This window comes from Eumetopias jubatus, unplaced genomic scaffold (assembly GCF_037043125.1).
Source record: "Eumetopias jubatus isolate StellerSeaLion01/CBP00866 unplaced genomic scaffold, mEumJub1_p1.0 scaffold_55, whole genome shotgun sequence".
In the NCBI taxonomy this organism is placed as follows: Eukaryota; Metazoa; Chordata; class Mammalia; order Carnivora; family Otariidae; genus Eumetopias; species Eumetopias jubatus.
This window is the reverse complement of record NW_028274861.1, coordinates 264,910-291,901: the sequence shown is the minus strand read 5'-3', so window position 1 is coordinate 291,901 and position 26,992 is coordinate 264,910. Positions and strand designations below refer to the sequence as shown.

Below are 26,992 nucleotides of genomic sequence, written 5' to 3'. Positions count from 1 at the left end.
TCACAGTCTGGGTCGGGGGGAGAGAAGCATGGAAATTGCCACGATACATGAAGATAATTCAGAGTTCACATTAGAGAATCATTTTATTTGTTTCATACTTTTTTTTTATTTTTTTTAAAGATTTTATTTATTTATTTACAGAGAGAGAGCGAGAGCAGGAACACAAGCAGGGGGAGTGGGAGAGGGAGAAGCAGGCTCACCGCTGAGCAGGGAGCCCGATGTGGGGCTCGATCCCAGGACCCTGGGATCATGACCTGAGCCAAAGGCAGCCGCTTAAGCGACTGAGCCACCCAGGCGCCCCTGTTTCATACTTTAAATGATAAGTGTGTGAGTCAACAACTGGCAGGTTTTATCCAAATTATATACTCCATTTGCTAGGTTGTGGCTGTAACTCCTAGATTAACATATAATTGAAAGATAAGCCATGTGGACCATATTTGGGAAATAGGAGTGAGTGTACATACGTTGTTCTCTATCCAACAGTGTCTTTCAGGGTTGGATTCTAAGACCATCTCTCAATGGATCAGAAGTTAGACATTTTAGTTCAGCTATAAATAAATTCAAGTACAAAACAGTTGATGCAGAGAGGCCACATACTCCTCTTTTGAATGTTGATGCTTTGTTCTGTAAAATCATAAAAGTCAAAGGGGAACTCCGTTTTCTTGGAGGATTTATTTCTCAGGTGATTGTTACCTCTGCTTTGAACAGCTGCTTTGGTTCTACACAGAGGGACCAAGTGGCAGCTCCCTTCCCGGGCATTTTCCTGTGGAAGAATCGAGCGCACAAGCACAGTACTTGCATACCGTCCCGTGTGGTAAAGACGCTCATGATGGTACGCGGGCTGCTGTGCGGGAGCTCCGTCAGAGGCCGGCTGTGTTTGAACATTTGTAAGGCTGTGGTCACCATTGCTGTGAAGCTGTATAAACTGAAGTGGTTACAAGTGCTCCGAAGTGGGACAGTCTTTCTCCTTCTGACGTAAACTCTAGTGTGACTCTTCTGACTCTTCCAAGTTGTTTCTCAGAAACACATTTTTAGTGGGATCGTGGAAGCCTGATGTTTTTTTTTTCTTAAAAAATACTTTTCCATAGTATTTTGTATATTGATGCCGTTATGTAATTATCAATAGGTTTTTCCAGCTACACCTACTAAATGCAGCAAAGTGTAGAACAGATTTTACTTGAGAAACTATATTTGAAGAAGTAACTTCAGAGTGACTGTAAGATGAAAAAGAAAGTGAGTGTGTCTCCAGAAGCAGAGCTTTGGCCGTACACGGGGGCCGTGGTCCACAGATCCCTTTCATCAAGGGCCGTCTGCGGAGCTCCTGGATCTTAGACCCAGTTTAAGAACTGATACTCAGAAGACTTCCTTTTCTGTTCTGTTCTTTGCTACCGTTGCGCTCCTGCCCGTCCGTGCGTGCGCCGGTGGCGCACTGTGTGTCACTGTGTGTGTCCCTTTTTGGCTCTTGCACTAGACCAGGGACAACTGCGGTGAAAGGCGTGCTCAGCTCTCCTCCCGGCCCCAGCCTCTAACACGGGCTGTGGGCTCTGCCTAGGAACCGAGTGCATACTGGAAAGAGTAGAATGAACTCTCCTCTTCCCACAGGATGTACCCTAAGCACATTTACATTATATACCCCTCTCTCTTCCTAAAATGGGTTGTATTTCAAGAAACAGCACCCACCTGTGTTTTGAACACTGAATGGCATCGCAGTCAAATGACGAAGCCTGTCTTATCTGTCGAGTGGTAGCTTTCTTTTTAGGGCTCTCTGACGGCCTCGCGAGGGCTCTAGATGGCTGTGGTCCGAGGACTTAACTGCTGACTGTCCAGTGCTTGGAATGCAAGAGGCTGAGCAGCGGCTGGTCCTGCTGTCCCATGTCCACGAGGCCGCTGTGTGCCAAGCTCTTCCCTTGAATTCAATTTAAATTACAGTGTTTCACCTGATCAATATTTGCAATACTAGGGGAAATATTGTGGCAACTTGTCAGGATTGGTTTAGATGTTGTACCTCACAAATAAATCAGAGAACCAAATATCTAGCAAGTGTCTTCCAAGTAATTAGCAAAACGGCCAGAATTTATATCATTGAAAACGACTGGATGAGGGTCGCCTGGGTGGCTCAGTCGGTTAAGGGGGTCGGCCTTCGGCTCAGGTCATGGTCCCAGAGTCCCAGGATCGAGTCCCACATCAGGCTCCCTGCTCAGCGGGGAACCTGCTTCTCCCTCTGTCCTTTACCCTGCTTGTGCTCTCTCTCTCTCTCTCTCTCTCATAAATAAAATCTTTTAAAAAAATGGTTTGATGAGTGAACGGAAAGAAAACACCAGGAGCACAAACCTCTGTTTCATACACACATGTTTGAAAATTTCAGTTTGTTTCCTCCTTCCCAAGTTACTTTTACTTCTCTGATCTTAAAATACAATTCTCCATGGAGGTGGCATTATAGAAGAGAGACTCATGCCACTCGGGACAGTGAAGGTTTGGTACCTCAGACACATAAAGGCAATATGCCACCACGCTTGAAATCTTTCCTGGGATACTTCCAGGGGCAAGGCTCTGGGCTTTTGTAATTCTCTATTCTAGAAACACTCCATAATCAAAATGGCAAGAATGCTGTATAGACCATGTCTTCAGATCAAGGCGAAAAGTTCCCGGATTTGAAATATTTTTGTGTTTAAACATACGCATTATAATGTAAAGATAAAACCAGAGTGTGCGTTATTGTTATTGTGATAATGACTTATGGCCGTGCTTGAGATCTGTACACAGTAGTTCCTAACATACAGCTTACCTCTGACCTTTTTTTAAATGAAAAATGTCTAGTATAATAATAATTTTAAAGAAAAATAAAATACAAATGTCGCCTTTATAGAGATAGATACAGATATGTATTCGTTTTAAAATGTTCACAGATAGACTTTTTTCTCCCGTGAATATATGTATTTGAAAAACATAACCCTTCTCTTTAGCAAAAGGCGAGGACGCCATATTCTACAATAGCCACTAAGTAGAGGTTGATGGGTTAATTTATATTTATCTGTGATAATATTTTATACTTTTCCAGGAGGGCTGTGGTTGTTATTAAGTTACATATTGGAAGATAAAATTTTAGTTTGCTGCCTGAAAGAAATAGAACATGTAGTGGTTTAATGCAAATTTGAAATTATTTATATTAAAGTTAAATATCTTAAAAAGAATTGATTAAAGGCATTCTTTCCACTTATAATTTCATTTTTTTAAGTATTCCCGTATGTTTTGTAATTTTTTTCATTTTGTTATGGTAAAATACACATAACATAAAATTTACCATCGTAAACATTTTCAAGTGTATAGTGCAGTGGCCGTAAATATGTTCATTATGTTGCGCAGGAATCACCACCATTCACATCATAAAACTGAAACTCTGTCCCAATGAAAGACTCACTCCCCCTACCTGCTCCCTGCAGCCCTTGGCACGCACCATTCTCCTTTCTGTCTCTGAGATTTTTTTGGCTAAGTACCTCATGTAACTAGAATCATGCAGTGTTTGTCTTACTGGGATTGGCTTGTTTTACTCGGCACCAGGCCCTCGAGGATCATTTGTGTTGTAGCAGGTGCAGTAGACTCGGTAATATTCCATTAGATGGATAGGCCACAGTCTGCCTCTATCCATCCATCCATCCAACCATCCACGGACACTGGGTTGCTTCCATGTGGTCGCTCCTGGGGATAATTCTGCTACGAACTTGGAGGTACAAATATCTCTTCGAGACCCTCCTTTCCATTTTGGGGGGGTCTATACCCACAAGTGGAATTTCTGGATCAAATCATAATTCCGTTTTCAACTTTTGGGGGACCCACCCTACCGTTTCCCACAGCGGCTGCCCCATTTTACCTTCCCACCAGTAGCGCACAGGGGTCCCATTTCTCCACATCCTCTGTTTCCTCCTGTTCTGAGCATTGCCATCCTCATGAGTGTGTGGTGTGAAGTGGGACCTCATTGGGCTTTTGATTTGCTCTTCCCCAATGATTAGTGATCTTGAGCATCTTTTCATGTCTTTTTGGCCATTTATATATCTTTGGAGAAATGTCTATTTGAGTCATTTTCCCATTTTTGAATGTTTTTTTGGTGGTGGTGATGAATTTCAGGGGTTCTCTTTATATTCTGGATGTTAATCCCTTGTCAGATCTATGATTTGCAGATATTTTCTCCCATTCTTTGGGTTGTCTTTTTACTCTGGATAGTGTCTTTTGATGCACACAATTTAAAAATTTCATGAAGTTCGATTTGTCTGTTCTTTCTCTTGCTGCCTCTGCCTTTGGTGTCACATCCAAGAAATCACTACCAGATTCAGTTTCATGAAGCTTTTATCCAATGTTTTCTTCTAAGGGTTTTGTTGTCGTAAGACTTACATTTAGGTTTTTGGTACATTTTTAGTTATTTTTATATGTGGTATTAGGGAAGGGTAACTTTATTGTTTTGCATGTGGATACCAGTTTTGCACTGGTATCATTTATTTATTGAATTTATTGAAAGACTCTTTTCTCCGGTGGAAGGTCTTGGCACCCTCATCAAAAATTATTTTAACCATATATGCAAGTGTTTGTTTCTGGGCTCTTCATTTTATTCCACTGGTCTGTATGTTTGTCTTTATGCCAGCACCACACCGTTCTGATTACTGTAGATTTGTAGTAAATTTTAAAATCAAGTATGATTCTTCCAGTTTTGTTCTTTTGTTCCTCCAAGATTGTTTTTGATGTTGGGATCCCTTGCAATTCCATATGAATTTTAAGAGGGTTTTTCTATTTCTGCAGAAAATGTCATTGGGATTTTGATAAAGGATTGCATTGAATCTGTGGGTCACTCTGGGTATTCTTGACATTGTAACAATATTAAGTCTTCCAATCCATGAATATGGGATGTGTTTCCATTTATTTATGTCTTTACTTTCATCAGTTTTGCAGTTTTTATTGTACAAGTCTTTCAAGTTAATTCCTAAATATTTTATTATTTTTGAAGCTAGGTGGAATTGTTCTTATAATTTCCTTTTCAGATTGTTCATTGGTATTGTGTAGAAATGCAGCTGATTTTTTTTTTAAGATTTATTCATTTATTTTGGGGGGGTGCAGAAGGAGAGGGAGAGAGAGTCTCAAGCAGACGCCACACTGAGCCCAGGGCCAGACACAGGGCTTGATCCCACTACCCTGAGATCATGACCTGAGCTGAAACCAAGAGTTGGACACTTAACTGATGCTTAACTACCCCACCTAGGCGCCCCTGAAATGCAGCTGATATTTGTATGTTGACTGTGTGACCTGCTGCTTTGCTGAATTCATTTGTTAGGTCAATCTTCTTGTGGAATCTTCAGTGTTTTTTACATACAAGATCATATCTGCAAACAAGTAATTTTACTTATTCCTTCCCAATAACGTGGCTTTTATTTCTTTTTCTTTCATAATTCCTGTAGCGAGAACTTCCAGTACTATGTTCTAAGCTGAATAGACATAGTGAAAGTGGGCATCCTGACCAAAAAAAAAGGTTTCAGTCTTTCACCATCTGGTATGATGCTCACTGTGGGCTTTTCATGTATGGCTTGTATTTATGTTGATGTAGTTCCCCCCCCCCGCTTTTGTTTTTAAGGTTTTATTTAAATTATTTGACAGAGCGAGCATAAGCAGGGGGAGGGGCAGTGAGAGAGGGAGCAGCAGGCTCCCCGCTGAGCAGGGAGCCCAATGTAGGACTCGATCCCAGGACCCTGGGATCATGACCTGAGCTGAAGGCAGGCGCTTAACCTACTGAGCCACCCAGACCCCCCTGTAGTTCCCTTCTTTTCCTAGTTTCATTGAATGCTTTTGCTTTTTTCCCCTCAATCACAAAAGCGTATTGAATATTTGCATTTTCTGCATCAGTTGAGATGATCATGTGGATTTTTTTCTTCATTCTGTTAATATAATGTATTACATTGATTGGCTTACATGTTCAACCAACCTTGCATTTTGCTTGGTCATCGTGTATAATCCTTTTAATGTTTTGCTAAATTCTGTTCGCTAGTATTACAAGATTTTTGTTTGCATCAGTGATCATAAAGAATGTTGATCTTTATTTTTCTTGTCATGTCTGTGTCTGGCTTTGGTATCAGGGTTGTGCTGGGTTTATAGAGTGAGTTAGGAGATGTCCCTTCTCTAATTTTTTGAAAGTTTGAGAAGGATTGATGTTAGTCTTTCTTTACATTTTTGGTAGATTTCACCAGTGAAGTCATTGGACCCAGGGCTTTTCTCTGTCAGATTTTTTATGATTGATTCAGTCTCTTAACTAGATATAGGTCTATTCAGATTTTCTCTTTCTTCATGATTACTCTTAGTAGGTTTTGTGTTTCTAGAAATTCATCCATTCATCCAATTTCTTGCCACATGGGTACTAATGTATTCTCTTTTAATCCTTTTTATTTCCGTTGAAGTGTAATATTTTCCCACTTTGGTTTCTGAATTTAGTAATTTGAGTCTTCTTTTTTGTTTTTTTCTCAGTCCAACTAGCTAAAGGTTTGCCAGTTTTGTTGATGTTTTCAAAGAATGAACTTTTGCTTTCATTCACTTTTAAAATTGTTTTTCTGTTCTTTATTTCATTTATCTTTGCTCTAATCTTTATTTTTTCCTTCCTTCAGCTGGCTTTAGGTTTAGTTTAGTCTTCTTTTTCTAGTTCCATAGTTGTAAAGTTACGTCATCGATTTGAAATCTGTCCTCTTTTTTAATATAAGCATATTTTATAGCTTCAAATTTCCCCCTTAGCACCACTTATGTTGCACCTCCCAAGTTTTTTTTTGTTTTTTTGTTTTTTTGTTTTTTTTTTGCTGTGAAGAGCGTGTTTATTGGGGGGTGATGGAATCAGTCAGTGGTTCCAGAAGGAAGAGCTGGTTTATTGGGGTGGAGGGACCGGTGGCTTTCAATGTCAAGTTCCAGTGCTCAGTCCTCAGGCACCTGTGCGTGAATCGCTGCAGCCAGACCGGGCCAGGTGAGGGCCCCGCGCACTTTGGCATCCGGACCGGGGATGGTCTCCAGGCCCCACAGCGTGAAGCGGCTGAAACTGGCGGTGTCTCCGATAAATCGGTCGAAGTCCCGCTCCAGCGCCTCTGGGGGTGCCGCCAGCTCCTGCTCCTCTCGCAGGTTCGACGAACCCTCCGAGAAGTCCTTCCCCAGCACCTCTCCCTTCTCTTCCATCACCATCACGTATCCCTCGAGGCCGGGCGGCACCACCACCTCCTCGCCCCGTAGGCTGCGGCCCCGAAACGACACTTCGAGTCCATCGGTACCCTGCCGGATGGCTGGGGTGAAGAAGCGCTCCACCGGGGCGGGCCCGTTAACCAGAACCTCGCAGGGCAGAAGGTGCAGCGTGCCGGGGCGCAAGTGGACGCGGCACTTCTCGACCGCCGCCTCGTCGCAGCTTTCCATCCTCCGCCGCTCGCTGGCTAAGGCCAAAGCTGGCGCCCTCCCAAGTTTTTTATCATTTGTCTCTAAGTATCTTTTAATTTCCTTTGTGATTTCTTTGTAATCCATTGGTTGTTTAAAAGTTGTTGAATTTCCACAGTTCTGTGAATTTTCTGTTATTGATTTCTCTCTTTATCTCATTGTGGTTGGAGTAGATACTTTGTATGATGATCTGTTGGAGCTTCATTTGTAACATAAGGTCTGTCCTGGGAAATGTCCCGTGTGCACTTGAGAAGAATGTGTATGCTGTTTTTGGGTGGAATGTTCTGCATGTCTGTTAGATCTAGTTGGCTTATTTTGCCAAGTTTTCTCTTTGCTTACTTCTGTCTGGTTGTTCTAGCCATAATTGTGAGTGGAATATTAAGGTCTCTATTACTATTGAGCTATTTCTCCCTTAAGTTCTATCAGTTTTTGCTTCGTATATTTTTACAGGTTTTCATTAGATGCACAGTTGTTTATAATCCTATCTTCCTGCCTTATTGAACATTTAATTAATATATAATGTCTCTTATAACCTTTTTTGGTTTAACATTTAATTTGCTGATATTAGTGTAGCCACACCTGCTCACTTTTGCTTACTATTCTCATGGAATAGCTCTTCCTGTACTTTCACTTGCAACTTCTTTGTGTCTTTGGATCTAAAGTGAGTCTCAGCATGTAGACAGTATATAGTTGGATCATGTATTTTTATCCATTGTGCCAATCTGTCTTTTGATGGTTGAGTTTAATCCGTTGATACTTGAAGTAATTACTGAAAAGAAGGGACTTAACTTCTGTCATTGTTCAATTTTTTGTGTGCCTTATATATATATATATTTTGTCCCTCATTTCCTACATTACTGTCTTCTATTGTGTTTAGTTGGTTTTTGTAGGGAAATGTTTAAATTTCTCTTTTCCTTTTGTGCATATTCTATAGCTGTTTTCTTTGCGGTTACCATGGGAATTACATTTAACATTCTAAAGATATAACACTCTAATTTGATTTTATACCAACTTAAGTTCAATAACATACAAAGGTTGTGCTCCTTTATAGCTCTGTCCCCACCCCTTTTGTTTGCTGATTTCACACAATTACATCTTTATACGGTCTGTGACTAAAAATGTAAACGAATAGTTCTTTTAAATGCACCCAGCCTCTTCATGTAGAAAACAAGATTTGGAGTTACAAACCAAAATTACAACAATACTAGGTTTTATATATTATTCTTTTAAGTCATGTAGAGAACAAAAAGTGCAGTTACAAACCATTGCTACAATAATAGTTGCCTTTATAATTGCCTGTATTGTCACCGTTCTTGAGATCTTTATTTCCCCATGTAGTTTCGAGTTATTGTACCCTCTTCTTTTACCTGCAGGACTCCCTTGAACAGTTCTTGCAGGAAAGGTCTAGTGGGACACATACTCTCTAAGCTTTTGTTTGTCTGGGAATATCTTGATTTTACCCATATTTTTGAAGGACAGTTTGCTGGATATGGGATTCTTGGCTGACATGGGTGTTTGTTCATTTGAGCACTTTGTATCAGCACACTGCCTTCTGGTCTCCACTATTTCTAATGAAAAATCTGCATAGAACCTTATTGGGAATTCCTTGTATGTGATGGTTTGCTTCTTTCATACTGCTTTCAAGATTCTCTTTTTGTCTTTTTTTTTAAAGATTTATTTATTTAATTTTTTAAAATTTTATTTTATTTTATTATGTTATGTTAGTCACCATACAGTACATCATTAGTTTTTGAGGTAGTGATCCACGATTCATTGTTTTCGTATAACACCCAGTGCTCCATGCAGTATGTGCCCTCCTTAATACCCATCACCGGGCTAACCCATCCCCCCACCCCCCTCCCCTCTAGAACCTCAGTTTGTTTCTCAGAGTCCATAATCTCTCATGGTTCGTCTCTCCCTCTGATATCCACCCCCCTTCATTTTTCCCTTCCTTCTCCTAACGTCCTCCCTGCTATTCCTTACGTTCCACAAATAAGTGAGACCATATGATAATTGACTTTCTCTGCTTGACTTATTTCACATAGCATAATCTCCTCCAGTCCCATCCAAGTTGATGTAAAAGTTGGGTATTCATCCTTTCTGATGGCTGCATAATATTCCATTGTGTATATATACCACATCTTCTTTATCCATTCATCCGTTGAAGGGCATCTCGGCTCTTTCCACAGTTTGGCTATTGTGGACATTGCTGCTATGAACATTGGGGTGCATGTGGCCCTTCTTTTCAATACATCTGTGTCTTTGGGGTAAATACCCAGAAGTGCAATTGCTGGGTCATAGGGTAGCTAATGTGAGATGGGAATCCATCAAAATCCTAGAGGAGAACATAGGCAGTAACCTCTTTGCCATTGACCACAGCAACTTCTTTCAAGATACATCTCCAAAGGCTAGTGAAACAGAAGCAAAAATGAACTATTGGGACTTCATCAAGATAAAAAGCTTCTGCACAGCAAAGGAAACAGTCAACAAAACAAAGAGGCAACCCACAGAATGGGAGAAGATATTTGCAAATGACACTACAGACAAAGCGCTGATTTCCAAGATCTATAAAGAACTTCTCAAACTTGACACCCAAAAAACAAATAAGTCAAAAAAATGGGCAATAGACATGAACAGACACTTCTCTGAAGAAGACATACAAATGGCTAACAGACCCATGAAAAAATGTTCATCATCATTAGCCATCAGGGAAATTCAAGTCAAAACCACATTGAGATACCACCTTACACCAGTTAGAATGGCAAACATGGACAAGGCAAGAAACAACAAATGTTGGAGAGCTTGTGGAGACAGGGAACCCTCTTACACTGTGGGTGGGAATGCAAGTTGGTACAGCCACTTTGGAAAACAGTGTGGAGGTGCCTCAAAAAATTAAAAATAGTGCTGACCTATTTATTTATTTTCGAGAAAGAGATAGAGAATACGTGGCGGGGAGGGACGGAGGGAGAATGAGAGTCTCAAGCAGACTCTGCGCCGATTGTGGAGTCCAGTGTGGGGGTCAGTCTCACAACCCTGAGGTCATGACCTAAGCCGAAACAAAAGTCAGACACCTAATGACTGAGCCACCTGGGCGCCCTTGTCTTTGTCTTTTAAAACTTTTATGATAATGTGTCTCTATGTGGGTCTCTTTGAGTTCATCTTCCTTGGATTTGCTTGAGCTTCTTCACTGTTTACATGCATGTCTTTCATCAGATTTGGGGTGTTTTCATCCATTACTTCTTCACATGTTCTCTCTGCCCTTTTCATTCTGTCTTCCACTTCTGGGACTCCCACAATACCTATATTGGTTTGTACCTTGGTGTCCTGCACTCCCTCAGACCTTTTTAATTTTCCTCCACCTGTTTTCATTCTGTTTCCCAGACTTGGTCATTTCCGTTGTTCCGTGTTCAGGTTTGCTGATTCTTCTGCGTGGTTAGATCTGCCTTGAATCTCTTTAGGGGAATTTTCATTTCAGTCATCGTACTTTTCAGCTCTTGACTTTCTTCTGCTTTCTGTTTAGGTTTTCTGTCTATTCATATTTACGTTTCGTTCACACATTGTTTTCTTGGCATTCTCCACATCTTCATTTCTTTAAACATCCTTAATACTTTCCTTTTAAAGTCTTTGTCTCGTATATCTGACATCAGGTCTTTTTCAGGGGTTGTTTCTGTTGATTTACAGTGTTCCTTTAAATGTGCCATACTAGGCGCCTGGGTGGCCCAGTTGGTTAAGCGACTGCCTTCAGCTCAGGTCATGATCCCAGAGTCCCTGGATCGAGTCCCACATGTGGCTCCCTGCTCAGTGGGGAGTCTGCTTCTCCCTCTGACCCTCTCTTCTCTCATGCTCTTTCTCACTCTCTCAAATAAATAAAATCTTAAAAAAAAATAAATAAATGGGCCATACTTTTTTTGTTGTTGTTTTGTTTTTAATGCCTTGTTATTGAACACTTTGTTTTTAGTATAGTGATGTACCTCTGGAAGTCCATTCTCACCCTTCTTCCGGGCTTGCTGGGGTTTTAGTCATTATATTTATTTGTTGATTTACTTATTTTTTATGATTATAGACTGTCTCTGTGCCGGGTTATCAGTCTGAGGTGTACATTTAATGTCTTTTCAGGTCTTTTCTGAGCTTTTTCTTGGGCACCCACAGTCACTTTGTGTTTTTTTCCATATATGCAGTTGTATTAGAATGTTCTAGTGTTTAATGTCTGGCTCCCAGAAGGGGGACAAGGGGGCCCTCGCCCTTCCAATGCCCTTGGAGTCACTGGAGCTGGTGGGCCGACAGCAAGGGCCGCCAGGGTCTGTGTCTGCACCTGTGTGATCAGAAGCAGCCGGCAGTGGTCAGAGCTTAGACTCCTGCTCTTTGGAGGACGGGGTGCTTCTTGCCCACCTGGCGTCTGCAGGCTGCCCCAGAAACACGTGCACAGCTGCCTGCCGCACGGCTGGGTAGCTGCTCTGTGCTGGGAGCTAGAAGAAACCAAAACTGACTACTTCTCCTGGACAGCCGCAAGCCTTCAGCCGACTCCACAGTCCCCAAATAGTCCCATCAGACAGATTCTGCCGTGTGGTCATTGCCCGGTGGGCAGAGATTCCTGGTGCTCCCTGCTCTGCCCTCTTCCCAGGAGCCTCTGTTTAAATTCCCATTTTTCACCTTTATTCTGCAGTGCCATTTCACTGCTCATTCACTGAATCCAGCTTGTATGCTTGTTTTATCACTGCTGATATCTGAAGTAAAAAAAGTTTCTAACTTGCCATTTTTCCCCTTCTCTGTGAACAGGAAGACTGCGACCCACCCATTCATGAGAGTCTCAGCCTAGAAAATACACTGCGGGCGAGCACCATTGTTGCGTCAGGTAAGAAACAAGTTCTCTTGTTAGTGTCAGCTCTCACATTTGGTGGTGCTTTTGTGCTGGAGTGACTCTGTGCAGTATCTCTGAAAATAACCACCTTGTACCACCCAGGGACCTTACGGATCATTCCCTGTAGTTGGCGGGTGTGGGGCAGGACCTGAGGGGCTGAGTGCTAAGCAAGCGCTGGCTGTGGGCTGTGCGCTGCAAGGAGCAAGGCCTCCGTGGAGCAGGGCAGCGGCATTTCGTGGGTTCTGATCCCTCTTCTCGCCAGACTTGTCAATGTCCCTTATTGGGAGGTGGCCTAGCGCAACCGGGGAAGGAAGTGGTGGTATTTGGGGGTTTTCCCACTCCTCAGTCACCCAGTAGAATTTGGAAGAGATCACTGTGGTGGGTTTGTCTGTCAGGGAGAAAAGTATTAGATGAGATAGGGGGCCTGGGGAGATATTTCCTGTTCGGCCTTTGGGGACCAGAGTAAAGCGTCTTAATTTTCTTCTGAGTGAAATTGGAGGATGTTGGAGTATTTCTAGTGGCTGAACAGGGAGGTCACCTAAATATACATTTTGGGAAGTAAATTTCTCTGGGAGGTATTGAAATCTAAATGCTGGTCAGCTTTTCAGAAAGTAGTTGACTTGCTAATGGTAAACAGGAGTGAATCTTAGCAGCAGGGAGCGTGAAGGCTGCTGGTGGGGGTAGGAAGGCTAGGGGATGTTCAGAGTAGGGCTGTCTGTCTTCTTAATCTGTGGCCCAGCGCCCATAGAGCCTGGTTGCTCTTCTGGTGGTTTTGTAAGAATCCCTCTGCAGAGACCAGGCGCTGTTGAATGCACTGTCCTCGGGAGCGCGCATGGGCAAGGACTACTTTAATAAAGTGAGGCGGGTGCTTTACGCTCTGCTGAGTACCACAGGGAAGTATAGGGTGCCCCCAAAACAAAGAAGCCAAAATCCTTACCTGATCAGAGTTTGAAGGAAGAGCAAACAGGTGCGTGAGGTCAAGGGGTGGAAAGGTGTGGGGAGGATTCGTGAGCGCACCAGCAGCTACGTGAGGGCCTCTTGAGCTGCAGGCTGACGAGGATGGTGCCGGGGCCTGGTGTCTGGGGCTCGGGGAAAGGCCGGGCAGTTCTGTGCGCGTGTGCCGTGGGGGCCTGTGTGCACAGCAGTGTGTCAGTCAGGCTCCTGTAGGGGTCCACGTGTGCACCTTCTAGGAAGTAGAGGAGGAGAGGGGCCTTAGTTTTATACTAATGTTTCCTATGTTTAATAAAAATCTGAGGGCAACTAGGACAATTTTAATAGAAATTGAGGTCTTTCATGATTTTTGTACTGATGATTTTTTAAATTTCTCAAACTAAAGAGAAAGAGAAGTCAGGATAGCACACCAAGGAGGGGTGGGGAGCAGGCCAGGTCTCGGGCTGTGTAGACCCCAGGACGGGGAGACTGGCTGTGCCTGGGGGCTCACTGGAGAGGGCACTGCGGCCAGGAGGAGTCTCCGAATCTTGAGCTCACGCGTCCTCCACGCTGCCGATCTTTGCTGACCTTGCTGACAGCTGCGCCCTGGCTCGGTGTGGTGCTGCACAGCCGCATCGCGCCGGCCCCCATTGTTCGCTCGGTCACACAGCCAGGCTGTCCCAGGGTCGGGATTGGAATCCATCCTCGACAGCTGTCACCCTTCAGCCTTTAGCGTTTAATAGCTGATAGGAAAATATTTAAAACATAGCACATATGAGCTGATACTTGGTCACTGATTTCACATTTTCCCCATGTCTAGAGCTGTATTCTGTTTTGTTTCCATCATACTGAAGATGCTTTTTTTTAAAAAAAAAAAATACGTTTTATTTGCTCTTTTGTTCCCTGTGTATTAGAATGTTGCTACTGACCCTAGCGCTATCGATCTGTGGCCTTTCTTCTCACAGAGGCAGAAGCCCCCGAGCAGAAGGCCTATGTGATGCGCCCGGTAACCCCCGTACATACGTTTCCTCTCCAGGCGACCTTGGCACGTGGAAGCTCCTGGTTGCACACGTGGGCAGAACAGACACAAATCTAGGCGTCACATATGCTTGCCACATTGAGGACTGTTTCTCATTCTCTCATGGGTTGAATTCAGTGCACCCGGGCTTTTTATCTTCCAGGAAAGTATTTATGCTGCTCAAAAACCATCCTTTCAAAAAAACTTAAGTCTTAAGACGCCTCTTAAGTTTCATTTGTGTTTGGACATTTTAAAAATGCAAGCTCTTTTCATTAATTTTAAATATTTTAACACATACTTACCTTTATTTAAAAACCTTAATAATGTGAGCAATTACTAGACTCTATATATTACGAAACTGCTGTATCCTGAGCAATGTTTGAAAGACCTTGGGTTTCCAGGAGTAATTTAAGGGCTCATATCTTCTTTATACTTGATTATAAGTTGAGAAAGAATTTTTTTAAATCTTACTTTTTAAATATGTGTCCACTGAATTCAGGCTGCCTCCTAGGTGAAGTGAACTTGGGCCTTCCTCCGTCATCCTGGGGTTCTGAGTGCATGGGAATGAGGGCTCACGTTAACACCACAGAGGATCCGAGGGCCAAGGGTCCCTGAAAAGGGACAAACACAACTGCTTGTGGTGCCCTCCATCTTCTTCCCCTTGTCTGTCAGTGAACGCCATTCCCAGAGCAGAGTCAGTGTCCCAGAGAGCTGCCACGTTGCAAGTGATAAGTGGACAAGAGAGTGTTCTGAAATTAAACTGCCAAGAGCCTGGAAGCAGGGATGTGCCCTAGAGCAGGGCTCCTGGGCGTGTGTGCCAACGGGGTCCAGGGTGACCCCTCTAGAGCGGGGGCTTGTGTGCCGATGGCAGTGACCCCCCCAGAGCAGGGCTGCTGGGCGTGTGTGCCAACGGGGGTCCAGGGTGACCCCTTTAGAGCGGGGGCGTGTGTGCCGACGATGGTGACCCCCCCCCGGGGCAGGGCTGCTGGGTGTATGTGGTGACGGGGGTCCACGGTGACCCCTCTGGAGCGGGGGCCTTTGTGCCGACGGCGGTGACCCCCCCAGAGCAGGGCTGCTGGGTGTGTGTGCCAACGGGGATCTAGGGTGACCCCTCCCTGTAGAGGGGGGCCTGTACGTAGACAGGGGTCCAGGGCTGGTACTGATTGTGATAAATACAGAAAATGAGAGTAAACACTTGGATACTTTTATAGCAGTTTGATGAAATAATTTAGGTTGAAAAAATTGGAACATAGATATTCTTTTTGGTTTTTGTGTGGTTTCATTTCTCTTGGTAATTTTTGGCATGATATTTTATGAGACTAGTCCTCGTGCCAGATTAGAAACTTAAAATCACACTGTCCCTTTAGTGGGCATGGTGTGTGAGGCTCCTGCGGCAGAGCGGTTGCCTGATGGGCCTCGGGAAAGCAGGAGAAGCTGCCCCACTGCAGTCCCCTGAGGGACACGACCCGCGAGCTGTGGTGCAGGAGGGCAGCGGGGGTCACGGAGGACACAGCGGCGCCGCACGCTGCTGCTGCTTGCACCTCGGGTCTCGGGACTGGGCAGTCCTGGCCGCTGGGAAGTGGGTGCAGCTGCCCTGCTGTCCCCGGCCGCATGGCACGCTCACCGGGCGGGGCCCAGACCTGGTGCAGGTCGCAGTGTCCGCCTGTGTCCCTGGCTCGGTCTCGCCGTGTTGCTCTCCTGAGGCAAATCCATAGTCTTTGCTGGCCGCCTTTGTGCTCCCCATCTGTTGCAGGCACACGAAAACTCTGCAGTGGGTGGGCCGCCCACGCTCAGGGTTTCGTTGAGACTGGCACGAGGAAAGCACTTCTGCATGGGAGCCAGCAGGTGCCTAAGTGACAGTCAGGAAATACTTCGGATGGTTGAGCATTCTCGAGGTCTGTCCATGTGTCTGTCTGTCTCTGACACGTTCTCTCTGTCAGACTTTCTGATGAATGTGCTCTGTTGTGTTCCCTCTCTGGTCTTGTTTCCAAAATGAACAGGGGACCACTTTGCCATATATATCTATATATATGTATCTATAGATAGATTTGCCGTACATACAGGGTTTGGTCAACCTTTCAGCCTGTACTAGTCCATAAGTAGGTGCCCTTTGTCAAAAAGAATGGAGAGTACTGCAAATACTCCATACTGACTTCACTAATTTTAGTAGTTAAAAAGCATGACCGACTTGGAAAAAAATGCATTATTCTAATTCCTTTTCAGTGAGAATGGGATGAGATAATGCATGGGAGAGCCTTTACCAGACTTCAGTAGATTATACAAGGAAAACCATGGAGGAATTCTGTTAAATACTCTTTATGTACGTTATATTTAACCTGCAGTACTGATTAAATATGCTATCTATGTGTATCTGTATGCATTACGTTTTCTTAGTCTTGTCATTTCTCAGATTGCATTTTGGATACTTGTAACTGCAATACCAGCCTAGAATCAACATTACTAATAGTTTGTCTGGATTTTAGGACAGTGTTTTCTAGCCTAATTAATTTTTAAGTCTTTTCTGAGACTCTTTGTTCTGCTAATATTAAAAATAATTTTGCAGTTTGTCTTCTGTTTTTGTACTTTTTTAACATTAGTGAGCTCATTTCACATGAGACACTCCTATATTTTAAGTTTAATTGGCAAAATAGGAAGAAACTACTGACGCAGTCGGATTGAATGTACTGTTTGACACGAGAGCTGTGTGTGTTTGGGGTGGGGTCCTCTACGGCACTGGCTCATTACGTAATCTGTGCTTTCCTGAGCACTAAGTGCAGACCTGCCATCTGCAGCTCTGCTGGGCACTGCTCTACAGAGGCCGCATCTGTGCAGTTTGGGCTGCCCTCTGTGCTGGAGGGGCTGCTCTGCTTTCAAGGGGCTCAGGAAATTCAACCACACAGCTCTGCAAGCGGCTCACAAGTAAAACAGGGGGAAGAAAGGAAATGCTTATTTTGAAAGAAACGTGTAACCTCTGCAGATGTGACCACTGAGCAGCCCTCTAGCACCTCCCTGTCTTCCTGAACATTCCATGGAGGAAACCGTTCATTATCTAATGCGTATGATTTGCAGCTGTCTGTTCATATAAATCCAAGAGATCACTAGGATCACATTTATTCCCTGGGTCCTGACTTACAACGCCCTAAATTTCACACGTTACATTAATGTGACATCAAAGAGTTTTTGTACAATTATTATAGTGAATTCTGCAGTGCTGTTGGTCTCAGTGAGTATTTATGGACGTGATTTTCTTTCTTTAATCATTTCTCATCCTCAGAATTTACGAAAACTAGGAATATAGATTATGCATAGCTGCAGTTTAGAAACAGACCTGTTCTGTGGTTTTTAATTTAATATTACAGAGGTGAGTGCCTCTGAGCCTTTGTAATCCAATGGTTGTTCTAGGGGTATTTTAGTATTCTTTTACCTTAAGTTTGATAGGCATACACACTTAGAAAACCAAACTTTGAGGAGACATGAGTAAAAAAGGCTAATAACATCTAAATTCAATATCAAATGTTATTTATGTAATTGTCTCTTACTGTTTTAATTGTATAGGTGCTAAAATGTCAGCGGAGGCTCTTATACCTAGTAATACTCAAGTCTCGCTCAGGGAAGGTGGTTCAGCTGGTGCGGTCTTGGTTTGAAGGTCCCATGATGCACCTGACCACTTGAGAACACAGCCTCTCTTCACTTACCTGTGGTGTTTGCACACGTGAACCGAGTGATGTCACCCTTTCTCTTGACAGGGAAAAGATTATCAGTACATTTTCTAATGTTGTTGTATATAGGTAAATTTGTATAGCTTAAAAAATCAGTTGAGTTCCTCAAAGTTTATTTTTAAAGTTGAGATTAGACTTTCTTGACCTAGCCAAATCAAATGTGCTGTTAGATAAATTTATATAAAATTAAGTAGTGAATAATATTTTCCATCAAGACAATTGATTAGAAAGTGTTCTCTCTGTGCTTCCCCTTTGAGGCATCTCTGTAAGGACCACTTTCGTGTTTTTGCAGGTACTGTAATAGGTGTTGTCATTTATACTGGAAAAGAGACTCGAAGTGTAATGAACACATCCAATCCAAAAAATAAGGTAGGCTAGATTAAGGAGCAGCTGCTTTAATGACTTGATTTTCCCTTTCAGTAAGAAAGTACATGCAGTCCTGAAGAGCTTGTTCATTTTAGCTTAATATAAATAACCTAAAAACAGACTTTCAAAAATGTTGGTGTTTTCAGATGTGAATTCTCTGTATTTATGTAACAGCATGCTCATACTGAAGAACTTCCAAAAGTATCTTTTCTTGGTTAATCAAAGTTTCCGTGTCTCTTAAGTTTTCTTTGTTGGATATACAATTTGCCCATAAATAGTGAGTTGTGGTCTCTTCTCTTCAGTTTATTTTACAGTTTGCGTTCTTTTTTTTATGTCGATGGCTCATTTTTAAAATAGAATCTACATTAGTATGTTACAGTATTTGATAGTGCGACACTGTTGAACTCATTTAAGTTATTTTCATTTCATAGCATGTTGAAAACAGGTTTTAGTTTTAAAGACTGCTTGATTATATTCCTAAATTGATCATCTTTCTGTTATACTTCTGAAATTGTTTAGGTAGGCAGCATGTGTATGCAAGTTACATAGGAACAAAGAAAAAGTTAGTTTGCTATCTCAGTTGCTATTATTTGGTTAATACATTTTGTATGGTCAGGTCACAGAATTTGCCGATGTCCACTTTATGAGAAGCTCTTTTTAACTGTGCATTTTACTCCTTTTTATTTGAAATATAATCTGAGGTGTATCTGAGTAGAACAAAAAAAGTGCTGTCGTGGATTCATACCTTGCTTTCTGAGTAATCAATAGAAAAGGTTGTCTTTTGTAAGAATTTTTATTGCAAAGCAATAGAAATAAAATAACTCTTTGAAAAGATATTTTTAAGGACAAGATGTATTCCATTTTTTCAGCTAAATATTGTTTTACAAAAAAACCCTTCCAACATTAGGAAAGCGTTCCTTACCCTTTGAATGTCCGTGCCTGTTTGCAGTGCTTCAGAGTGGTTCTGACACGTTTGCTGGCTGGCAAGTGTCCTTGCCCCCGCCGGGCCACACGGGTCATCCCAGGGAGCTCGATGAAGTAGTGTTCATTAGGACTCCAAATGTCTGTGTGTGACACATTCATATTAGTTTAAATTCTGATTGTGATAACATGGAAAATTATCCCTGTTGATGTCTGTTAAAAAGCTTGCGCTCATTTGAGGAAATTGAATATACTTCAAGTCCTTATTTTTTCAGTAGAGTTAAATCTATTTAAAAATAAATTATTAAATTATTGACAGATTACATGCATATTTGTGTATGTTTTCTGTGAAGTATAGCAATATTTTTTTTTCTTTAGTAAGCAAAACGAGAATGTTCTACCTGTGCATATACAAGTTCTAGGGTATGTTTTGTTTCTTAATCATTTCTAATCGTTTTACTTTTAGGATGACTTTGAGGGTCGATTTTATTTTCAATAGTAAGCTTTAAAATCTGAAAAGTGATCCTGTCATGGAACACAACTCCTCTTTCCTCCCAGCTTACTCTTTGGGGTGGCTTCTTTTCTGTTCCCTCCTGTTGTCTGTCCTCACCTCACTGCTCTGCACACACCTTTGGTTTTGGCTCCATGCTCTTCCCCTTGGGCGTGGACACAGAAGCCGTCGGGTGACCTTTCCCAGGTGTATACCGGAGGTGAAGAACTCCGGCCTGGGGCTTTGCTGCCCGGTCAGCGTCTGGGCATTGCCACTAGCCAGCTCTGTGACCCTGGGCAAATGGCTTAATTCTGTGTCTTACCGCTCAGTACACATTACCCACCATGACTGTCTTCCTCGATAGGGAAGTGTGCATTGGGAATGAGTGCCCAGAAATACTCAGTGCGCCCCTAGCTGTGCGGGCACCCCACCCCACGCTGTCCCGCCAGGGGGCCCGGAGACCTGCTCCTTGCCCATGTCGGCAGCCGTCCTTGCGCTCCCCTCCTCTTCCTCCGTCCCTCCTTTAAAACCAAACAAAACCTCTAAATGTCCTTGGTGCTAACACAGCACACCTGTAATAGGAAGGGCATCTCTGACTTTTTGCAGAACTGGGTTCAGAACCCTGCTCTGCCACGTGTCAGCCTCACAGGTGGAGCAAACGTGCTCTTCCATGGCCGGCACCTTCCTGGTGCTCCATCAGCTCCAGGTGGAAGTCTTTGTACCTGTGATGGCTGAGGCCCAGGCAGAGCGCCAACACATGGCAGGTGCTGTTTGAAGCACCCGGTACGTAACGTCGTGAATCTGCATGACCACCCTCGGAGGAAATGGTGGCAGCTGGTTTTGGAGCGGGGACGTTGTGGTGCAGTCACCGTGGTGCTTCTCCCTGAAAGCGCTGCGGGTCAGAATGCGTCAGCTTGAGAGGAAGCGCTTTTGTAAATTAAGGAATGCTCCTAGGAGAAGAATAAAATCTCTAAATTTGCATACGTTATTAAATATCTCTAAGTGTCAAATGCCAGATTTATAAGAAAAAAATTCAGGAAACATAAGCATGCTAGAGTGGGCAAAAAGTAACGGATGTAACTTATCTAGGGGAAGGACTGATACATGTTGAATGAAAAGATGATGGGATCTATTCAGATCCCTAAAGAGAGAAAGGAAGACATCATGTAAAGATGACCTCTCAGTGTTCTTGCAGTGGCTTACTAAACCAGCCAACATTTGGACTTCAGAGAAGGCCACCCGAAACACAAAGGAAACATCTCAGAGGGAAGTCAGACCATTTCCGAGTTTCTCTTCTTTAGGGAAGCGCACTGTTCCTCAGACTCCGTTCTGTGTGCACGCAGGGCAGTGACAGACACAGTGCTCCGGTGAGATTTCGCTGTGGTGCTCACGACAGCAGAGTAATTGGGGCTGGAAATACGTACTTACGGAAGAGTCCTGTCTCTGAGTCATGCTGTGACACACATGGCCCTGAAAACCACAGTGGCTTACTACAGCAAAGACCGCTTTCCTCCTCAGTATGGGTCTGACACGTTGGCAGGTGCTCTGCTCATCGTGGTCCCTCGGGGAGCCCTCCTGGACACGTGCTTCCAGGACCACTGGGGACGAAGACACAGACGGGGCGGGTTACATACCAAGTGGCTCAGGTCACCTTTCCTTGGCCAGAGCAAGGAATGGCCCTCACAGAAGGTGAGTGGGTCACGGGGGTAGAGGCCAACCCCCAGTGCAGAAGGAGAGGAAGGGGACTACTTAATAACTTAGGACCACTGGCTACCCCAGCGTGGTCCTAGATGAGCGCTCCCAGGCCTTTTATGTACAGTAAGAGCCAGAACGAGACAGGAACCTCGTCAAACCTCCTAGTGCTGGCAGTGAAGGGTTGAAGTGGCAGAAGAGCGGCCAGGGAGGAAGAGGCTGAAGGAGGAAGGCACTTGTAGCACTGGGTGGAGGTCCACAGCGTGCCGGCGCTCTGGAGGTTGTTGGGGAGAAAAATGAAAAGAGACGAGTAGATTTAGCAACAGGAGAATCATTGTCTTTGATTTGTTCCGGGGGAATCAGATGCAAAGGCAGCAGGAAGGTCGGGGATGAGGGGAAGGACAGTGGGGCCGAGGGTTGGGAGGGAGCCCGAAGCACCAGGACAGCAGCAGGGATGCGGGCAGAGGGCTTTATTGATTTTGTTTGTTTCTGGTTGAGAAAATTGTAAAATTATTCATGCTTTCCATAAAAGAAGAGAGGGCCCTAGTTTATAAAGGAGAAGCTGCAGTCTATGGAAGAACGCATTCCACGGTCATCCCGCAGTCACTTCAGGTCACCGAAGAGAAGATTCTGTGGTCACTGGCGGAAGAGCTGCTGTGTGCAGTAGGGCGTGGCTCCATGGCTCTGGACACATGTGGACGGTCCTCAGTCCGTCAGCCGGTGTGTCCTTGCTGTCGCTCCGTAGTGCCTTTATTCCCTGCCTTCCCGTAGCGTGCGGAGGAGGGACCTGCTCATTTGTGAAACGTCTGTGCGCTTCTGGGATGGAGGCACTGCGGGAAGAGAGCAGTGCTGACAGGTGGGGGAGAAGCCAGTGATAACAGTCATTCAGGTGGGGAGAGGGATGCACAGCATGGCCGGAGTTGGAGAGGATTCGCCAAACGATTCAGCCTCATCAGTTCTTGAGTGATGGAAGGACCCAACAGCTGCTGGGATTCTTAAGTTTGTAATGGAGCCAGTAAGGAGTGTGTGGCTTTCTCAGGCCGATGTTCAAGAGCCCCAGAGCAGAAGCAGAGACATGGGCGGAGAAATGGCTGGTCCAGAGTGACAGGTGGTGGGGCAGGCGAGTCGGGGAACTTGCACAGTCGCAGGTGCACACAGTTGGCGGTACTCAACATCATGGCCCGCTCGTAGGGCCCCCGTTCCCCTTGGTGGAGTCGGTGAGGACTGTCGCACAGAGCCCTGTCTCCCCCTGGGAAAAGCGCCAGCCGTCCCCACGGGTCAGGGGATGTGCGTGTGACTTCCCTGTGGAGGCCGGAGGTGCTCATGCACCAGCATTTGTACCTGTCAGAATACCCTCCCAGAGCTGAGGAGAGGGATGTTCGCCATTGAACCAGTGTTGCTCGTTGCTTCATAAAACCTGTTTTTAAACTTGTCCTTCTGCCCATCCCATTTCCCAAGCCTTATTTTGGGCCTTTCTCCTTTTGTCTTCATTTTGTCTGTTTCGTTCTTCTCTAGCTGCTTGTCAGAAAGAAAACATCCAACAGAAAAATGAGGAGAAAAATGTGATCACTTGCCTCATCTTCTGCTGTGGCCACAGATGCCTGCACTCTACCCCAGGCATGCATTTTAAGAAACAGAGAAGGCAGTTTCTCTACCTGCTGCCTTAGCCACTTGTCTTACTCTGCGGCACCTCCCTATCCACACGGCCTTGTCTCGTGGCCCAGCTGAGTGGCCCTGGGCTGGTGACATCAGTGTTACCTCTGCCTGCACGGAGACTGCCCCGGGGTGTCCCTCCTAGACCTCCTGAATTGGAGATTGGGGGTGCAGCCAGCCCTGAGGGCTGGGACCCATACTGATAACTGAGAGCCACCGCCTCCTCAGTGGCCACGACAATCTGAGATGGAAAGAGAATTCGTAGGCAGGTGAACTAAGCTGCAGCCAGATACATCACTGACAGATGAGCCATGTTAGTTCACCCTTTCAGAGTGGTCCTTGGAATCCAAGGTGATCCTTTTATAGAATCAGAGTATACAGCTTTAAGCTTATTACAAGGGTTTATCGGAGTACTCTTTAAATGTAGCACGTTTTATCTAGTTGTGTCGATTAATACCAAATTCTGTGATGTTGTTCGATGGAGGAGAGTTCTGAGATATAGACCAGTTCTCGAGGCTCTTTTTCAGGACAAAAATGCATGCCTCCAGGACTCCCAACAGGCGCAAGGCAGGGACATGGGGTCTACCCAGTCTGAAATTGTTATCTTAAAACTTCAAACAAACCAAAAGTTTTTATTACTAAGGAGTTACTTTTATAATAATATTTGGTGAAAGTTTAAATTATAAGGAATACAACTTGAGTAATGGACTGTTGTATAAAGCCTAGCTTGAGATATATTTAATAAGATGATACTTGATTACATTTAAGAGGGAAAGTTCTTACAGGAGGTTAAGAAAAATCAGTTGTGACAGGCTGCCATTTTCATGCCATTCATAATAATAAGTTGCTCAGAGCAAGAGCATCAGGGATGAAATGGTAATACAGATTGCTTCAGGCAGTTATTGTAATCCCTTGGGCATATTGATTTGTGTTTCTAATAAAAAGATGCTTTCAGATGTCTCCCTGACAGACAGGTGATATGTGCCATTATGTGAATTAGAGCTACTTCTTGTTCTCTGAATTATCGTAAAGGCATTTTCAGATAACAGAACAAAATAGAATCATTTATGCTGTACTTTGTAGGTTGAAATATCAGGCTGTGTTGGAGAATAGCTTTCTTATTTTAAAAAGGACAGTTTATTAATATTTTAAAAGTTGTATTGACTTGTATTAAGATGTTACCATAGAATAACTTCCTTCTCTTTTTTCTTGTGGTTTCTTGTGTGCAATCATAGTACCCCTTAATTTTTCTAATAGTTGTCTTCTTGAGTAATAAAATATCCCTGGGTTTAAATATCTGTTTAGAAACGTGATCGTGTGCCTCGCGCACGTGCTGTGTGCTGTAGAATGCGGCAACTAAATAACGAGACTTCAGGAATGCTGTCTTTGGATAACTGTTACTAATATTAACAAATCATAGTGTTTGAAAGCCTCATCAGGAAAAGATCAACAAGAGAAACAAGCCTACAATAACGTGGTTCAGCGGCATGCCGACAGGACCCAGGGTGGCTCTAGGGGTTATGGCCCCACATACCCCGCCTTTGCTGCACTTGTGTGACTGCACACTTTCATATTGCAGCTGCTCACCATGGAAAGTTGTGTTTCTTCATCAGCATTGTGAATGTAAATAAACTTACAATTTCAGGAAAGCAATAAAGAGGCAAAATGCTAAATGGTTAAAAAGCAATCCTAATGATAACATCTGGGACATAATGCTCTATCAGAGTATGCAGCAAATATCTACACCAGAAAACCTGGATTTAGTCCCTAAGTTCCTTTTAAGTATGAATTTGATTATAAAGCAGGTGTTCTAAATAGGAACATGAGCGTATCTGTTATTTAAATACTTTGTATCACTAAAAAGCCTTAGTTTTACATAAAGTTCTGAATGAGGAGGGCTTACTAATCATTTGTCGAAAACTACTCGATAGTATTTTATCATTTCTGAGCAGTATAGTTAAATTCTTTATAACCAAAGTCTTAACAAAGAAGTACAGGGGCACCTGGGTGGCTCAGTTGGTTCAGCGTCTGACTCTTGATTTCGGCTCAGGTGGTGATCTCAGAGTCCTGGGATCCAGCCCCGAGGAGGGCTCCACGCTCAGCAGGGAGTCTGCTTAGGATCCTCTCTCTCCTTCTCCCTCAGCTCCCCCACCTAGTGCCCGCTCCCTCTGTCTCTCTAAATAAGTAAATAAATCTTAAAAAACGAAAGAAGTATAGTTTATTCAAGAAGCAAATATTTTCATAATTGTCTTTGTTTTTTGAAATCCTTGTTTCCTTACTCCGAGCCTATAAAAACTTAGAAATTTGTGGAAGTTGTGATGCCTTTCAGTCACAATGTTTCCATCTTTTATGAGCTCACAAAACTGAGTACTTACCATCATCAGATAATCCTGAAGCCTTTTTTGGTGGAAGCCATTTTGGACAGGTGAGAAATGGGATCTGGAATATCTAGTAGAACCGAGAGTAAGGAGTAAGACCAGTTTTAAAACGTGGGACAGGAACTGAAGGAAGGTGGAGTGTGGGTGACGATGGTATGAGTGGAGACTGGGAAGGGGGGTAATGAGGTTTTCCTGTTGCTTTGAGATTCCCAGAGTCATGTCTTCTTCCCAAGAGGGCTGTGGTGGGTCTGAGTGGTACAGACCCACAGTGCAACTGTGCACACGGGGGCCTTCCTCCGGATCAGGAACAGGTTGTGTGCACGGTGTGGGTTCAGAAGCAGACTTTCCTGGGGGTAAATTCCAAGCCAGGCCAGCTAGAAGGGAAGGCCACATGGGCTCCTTACTGTGTCCTGGGAAGGCCTACTGTGCAGCGTGTTTGGCCCCTGCGTTGGCTCCTCCTCATTAGAGAGAGAAGCTGGTCCTCGGTGGGGACATGGACTAGCCAGCACTTGGCAGGCCGTGCAGGGTGCTTGTCCTGGGGGCTGAGGTCTCGGTGGATTTGGAGGCCCGCTGGCTCCTTGTGCAGGGCGCCTCCAGCTTGCTGCCCGGGCCCCAAGCCTGTCCCCCAGAGAGCTGGCCCCACGCTGGCCACCATGACCGTGTCAGACCTCTGGCATAGCGCCCAGCACGTGTGCTGAATGATTAGATAGTTTTACTAAGGAGCTGATTGTCTTTTTTCCCCTCCATAGTTAATTTTTTCTAAGCGACAATTTTTTTAAAAATATTCCTCAGAAACAAATCTTAAAACATCTGGTTTCAACTTAATTGTCTTCTCATACATCTGAAAATATATTCTGAATGCTACCGTTTTTTAAAAAATTTGAGTTGTTGTTAGAGTAGCAACTGTACCAAAGTTTCTTTTTTAAAACTGCATTAACTAAAACGTGTGTATGATAAATTTAACATGAAATTCAATGGCTTTCTTTTCTCCTATGTAATTAGCGGTGTCAGCTAATAATTACCTTTTGTAAAACTTTAAAATATGTCGTGTGTGTGTCTGTGTGTGTGTGAGCTTTCCCACTGTGATGAACTGTTGATTGCCTGGGATTTCTTTCTGAGGGCCAGTCATCCACAGCAAGCATCTCTGAGTCTTGTTTTTAAACTGTGTAATACCATCAAAATCAAAACTTTTTTGAGGCCTTGAGTCACAATGACATTTTTGAACACAGGACACAGAAACTTCTGTGGGATAAGTTACACGTCAGACATTCCTTTTTTTTTTTTTTTGGTTTCAGTATAAATTGAAATCAACATGCCAGGGTATTTCTTCATAGTATTTTCTAGAGGCAATAGGAAAAGTTTTGAGCGAGCCCAAAACATACTGGTTAAAGGTTAATTAGTTCCTTCCTCCAGTGAACAGAGCCTCCAGTGGCAAAGCTTTAGCAAAGATCAGTGAAATACTTACTGTTTGATGTTTTTAAATTCTGGTGGGAGGAGCGCTGCGCGGGGCTGGGAGGTTGGCTCAGAAGG

The 26,992-nt window shown here is 43.8% G+C and overlaps 1 protein-coding gene and 1 pseudogene across 1 annotated transcript in view; one reads left to right on the top strand and one right to left on the bottom strand.

The window, feature by feature from the left end:
- LOC148161803 (putative phospholipid-transporting ATPase IIB) overlaps positions 1-26,992 on the top strand; it is a 425,152-nt gene that overhangs the window by 339,177 nt on the left and 58,983 nt on the right. The window contains exons 10-11 of the mRNA XM_088020545.1: positions 12,214-12,289; positions 18,255-18,331. Of these exons, the coding sequence (XP_087876671.1) occupies positions 12,214-12,289; positions 18,255-18,331 (153 nt within the window). The remainder of the gene's footprint in view (positions 1-12,213; positions 12,290-18,254; positions 18,332-26,992) is intronic.
- Positions 6,817-7,442, bottom strand: LOC114204226 (ribonuclease H2 subunit C pseudogene; annotated as a pseudogene).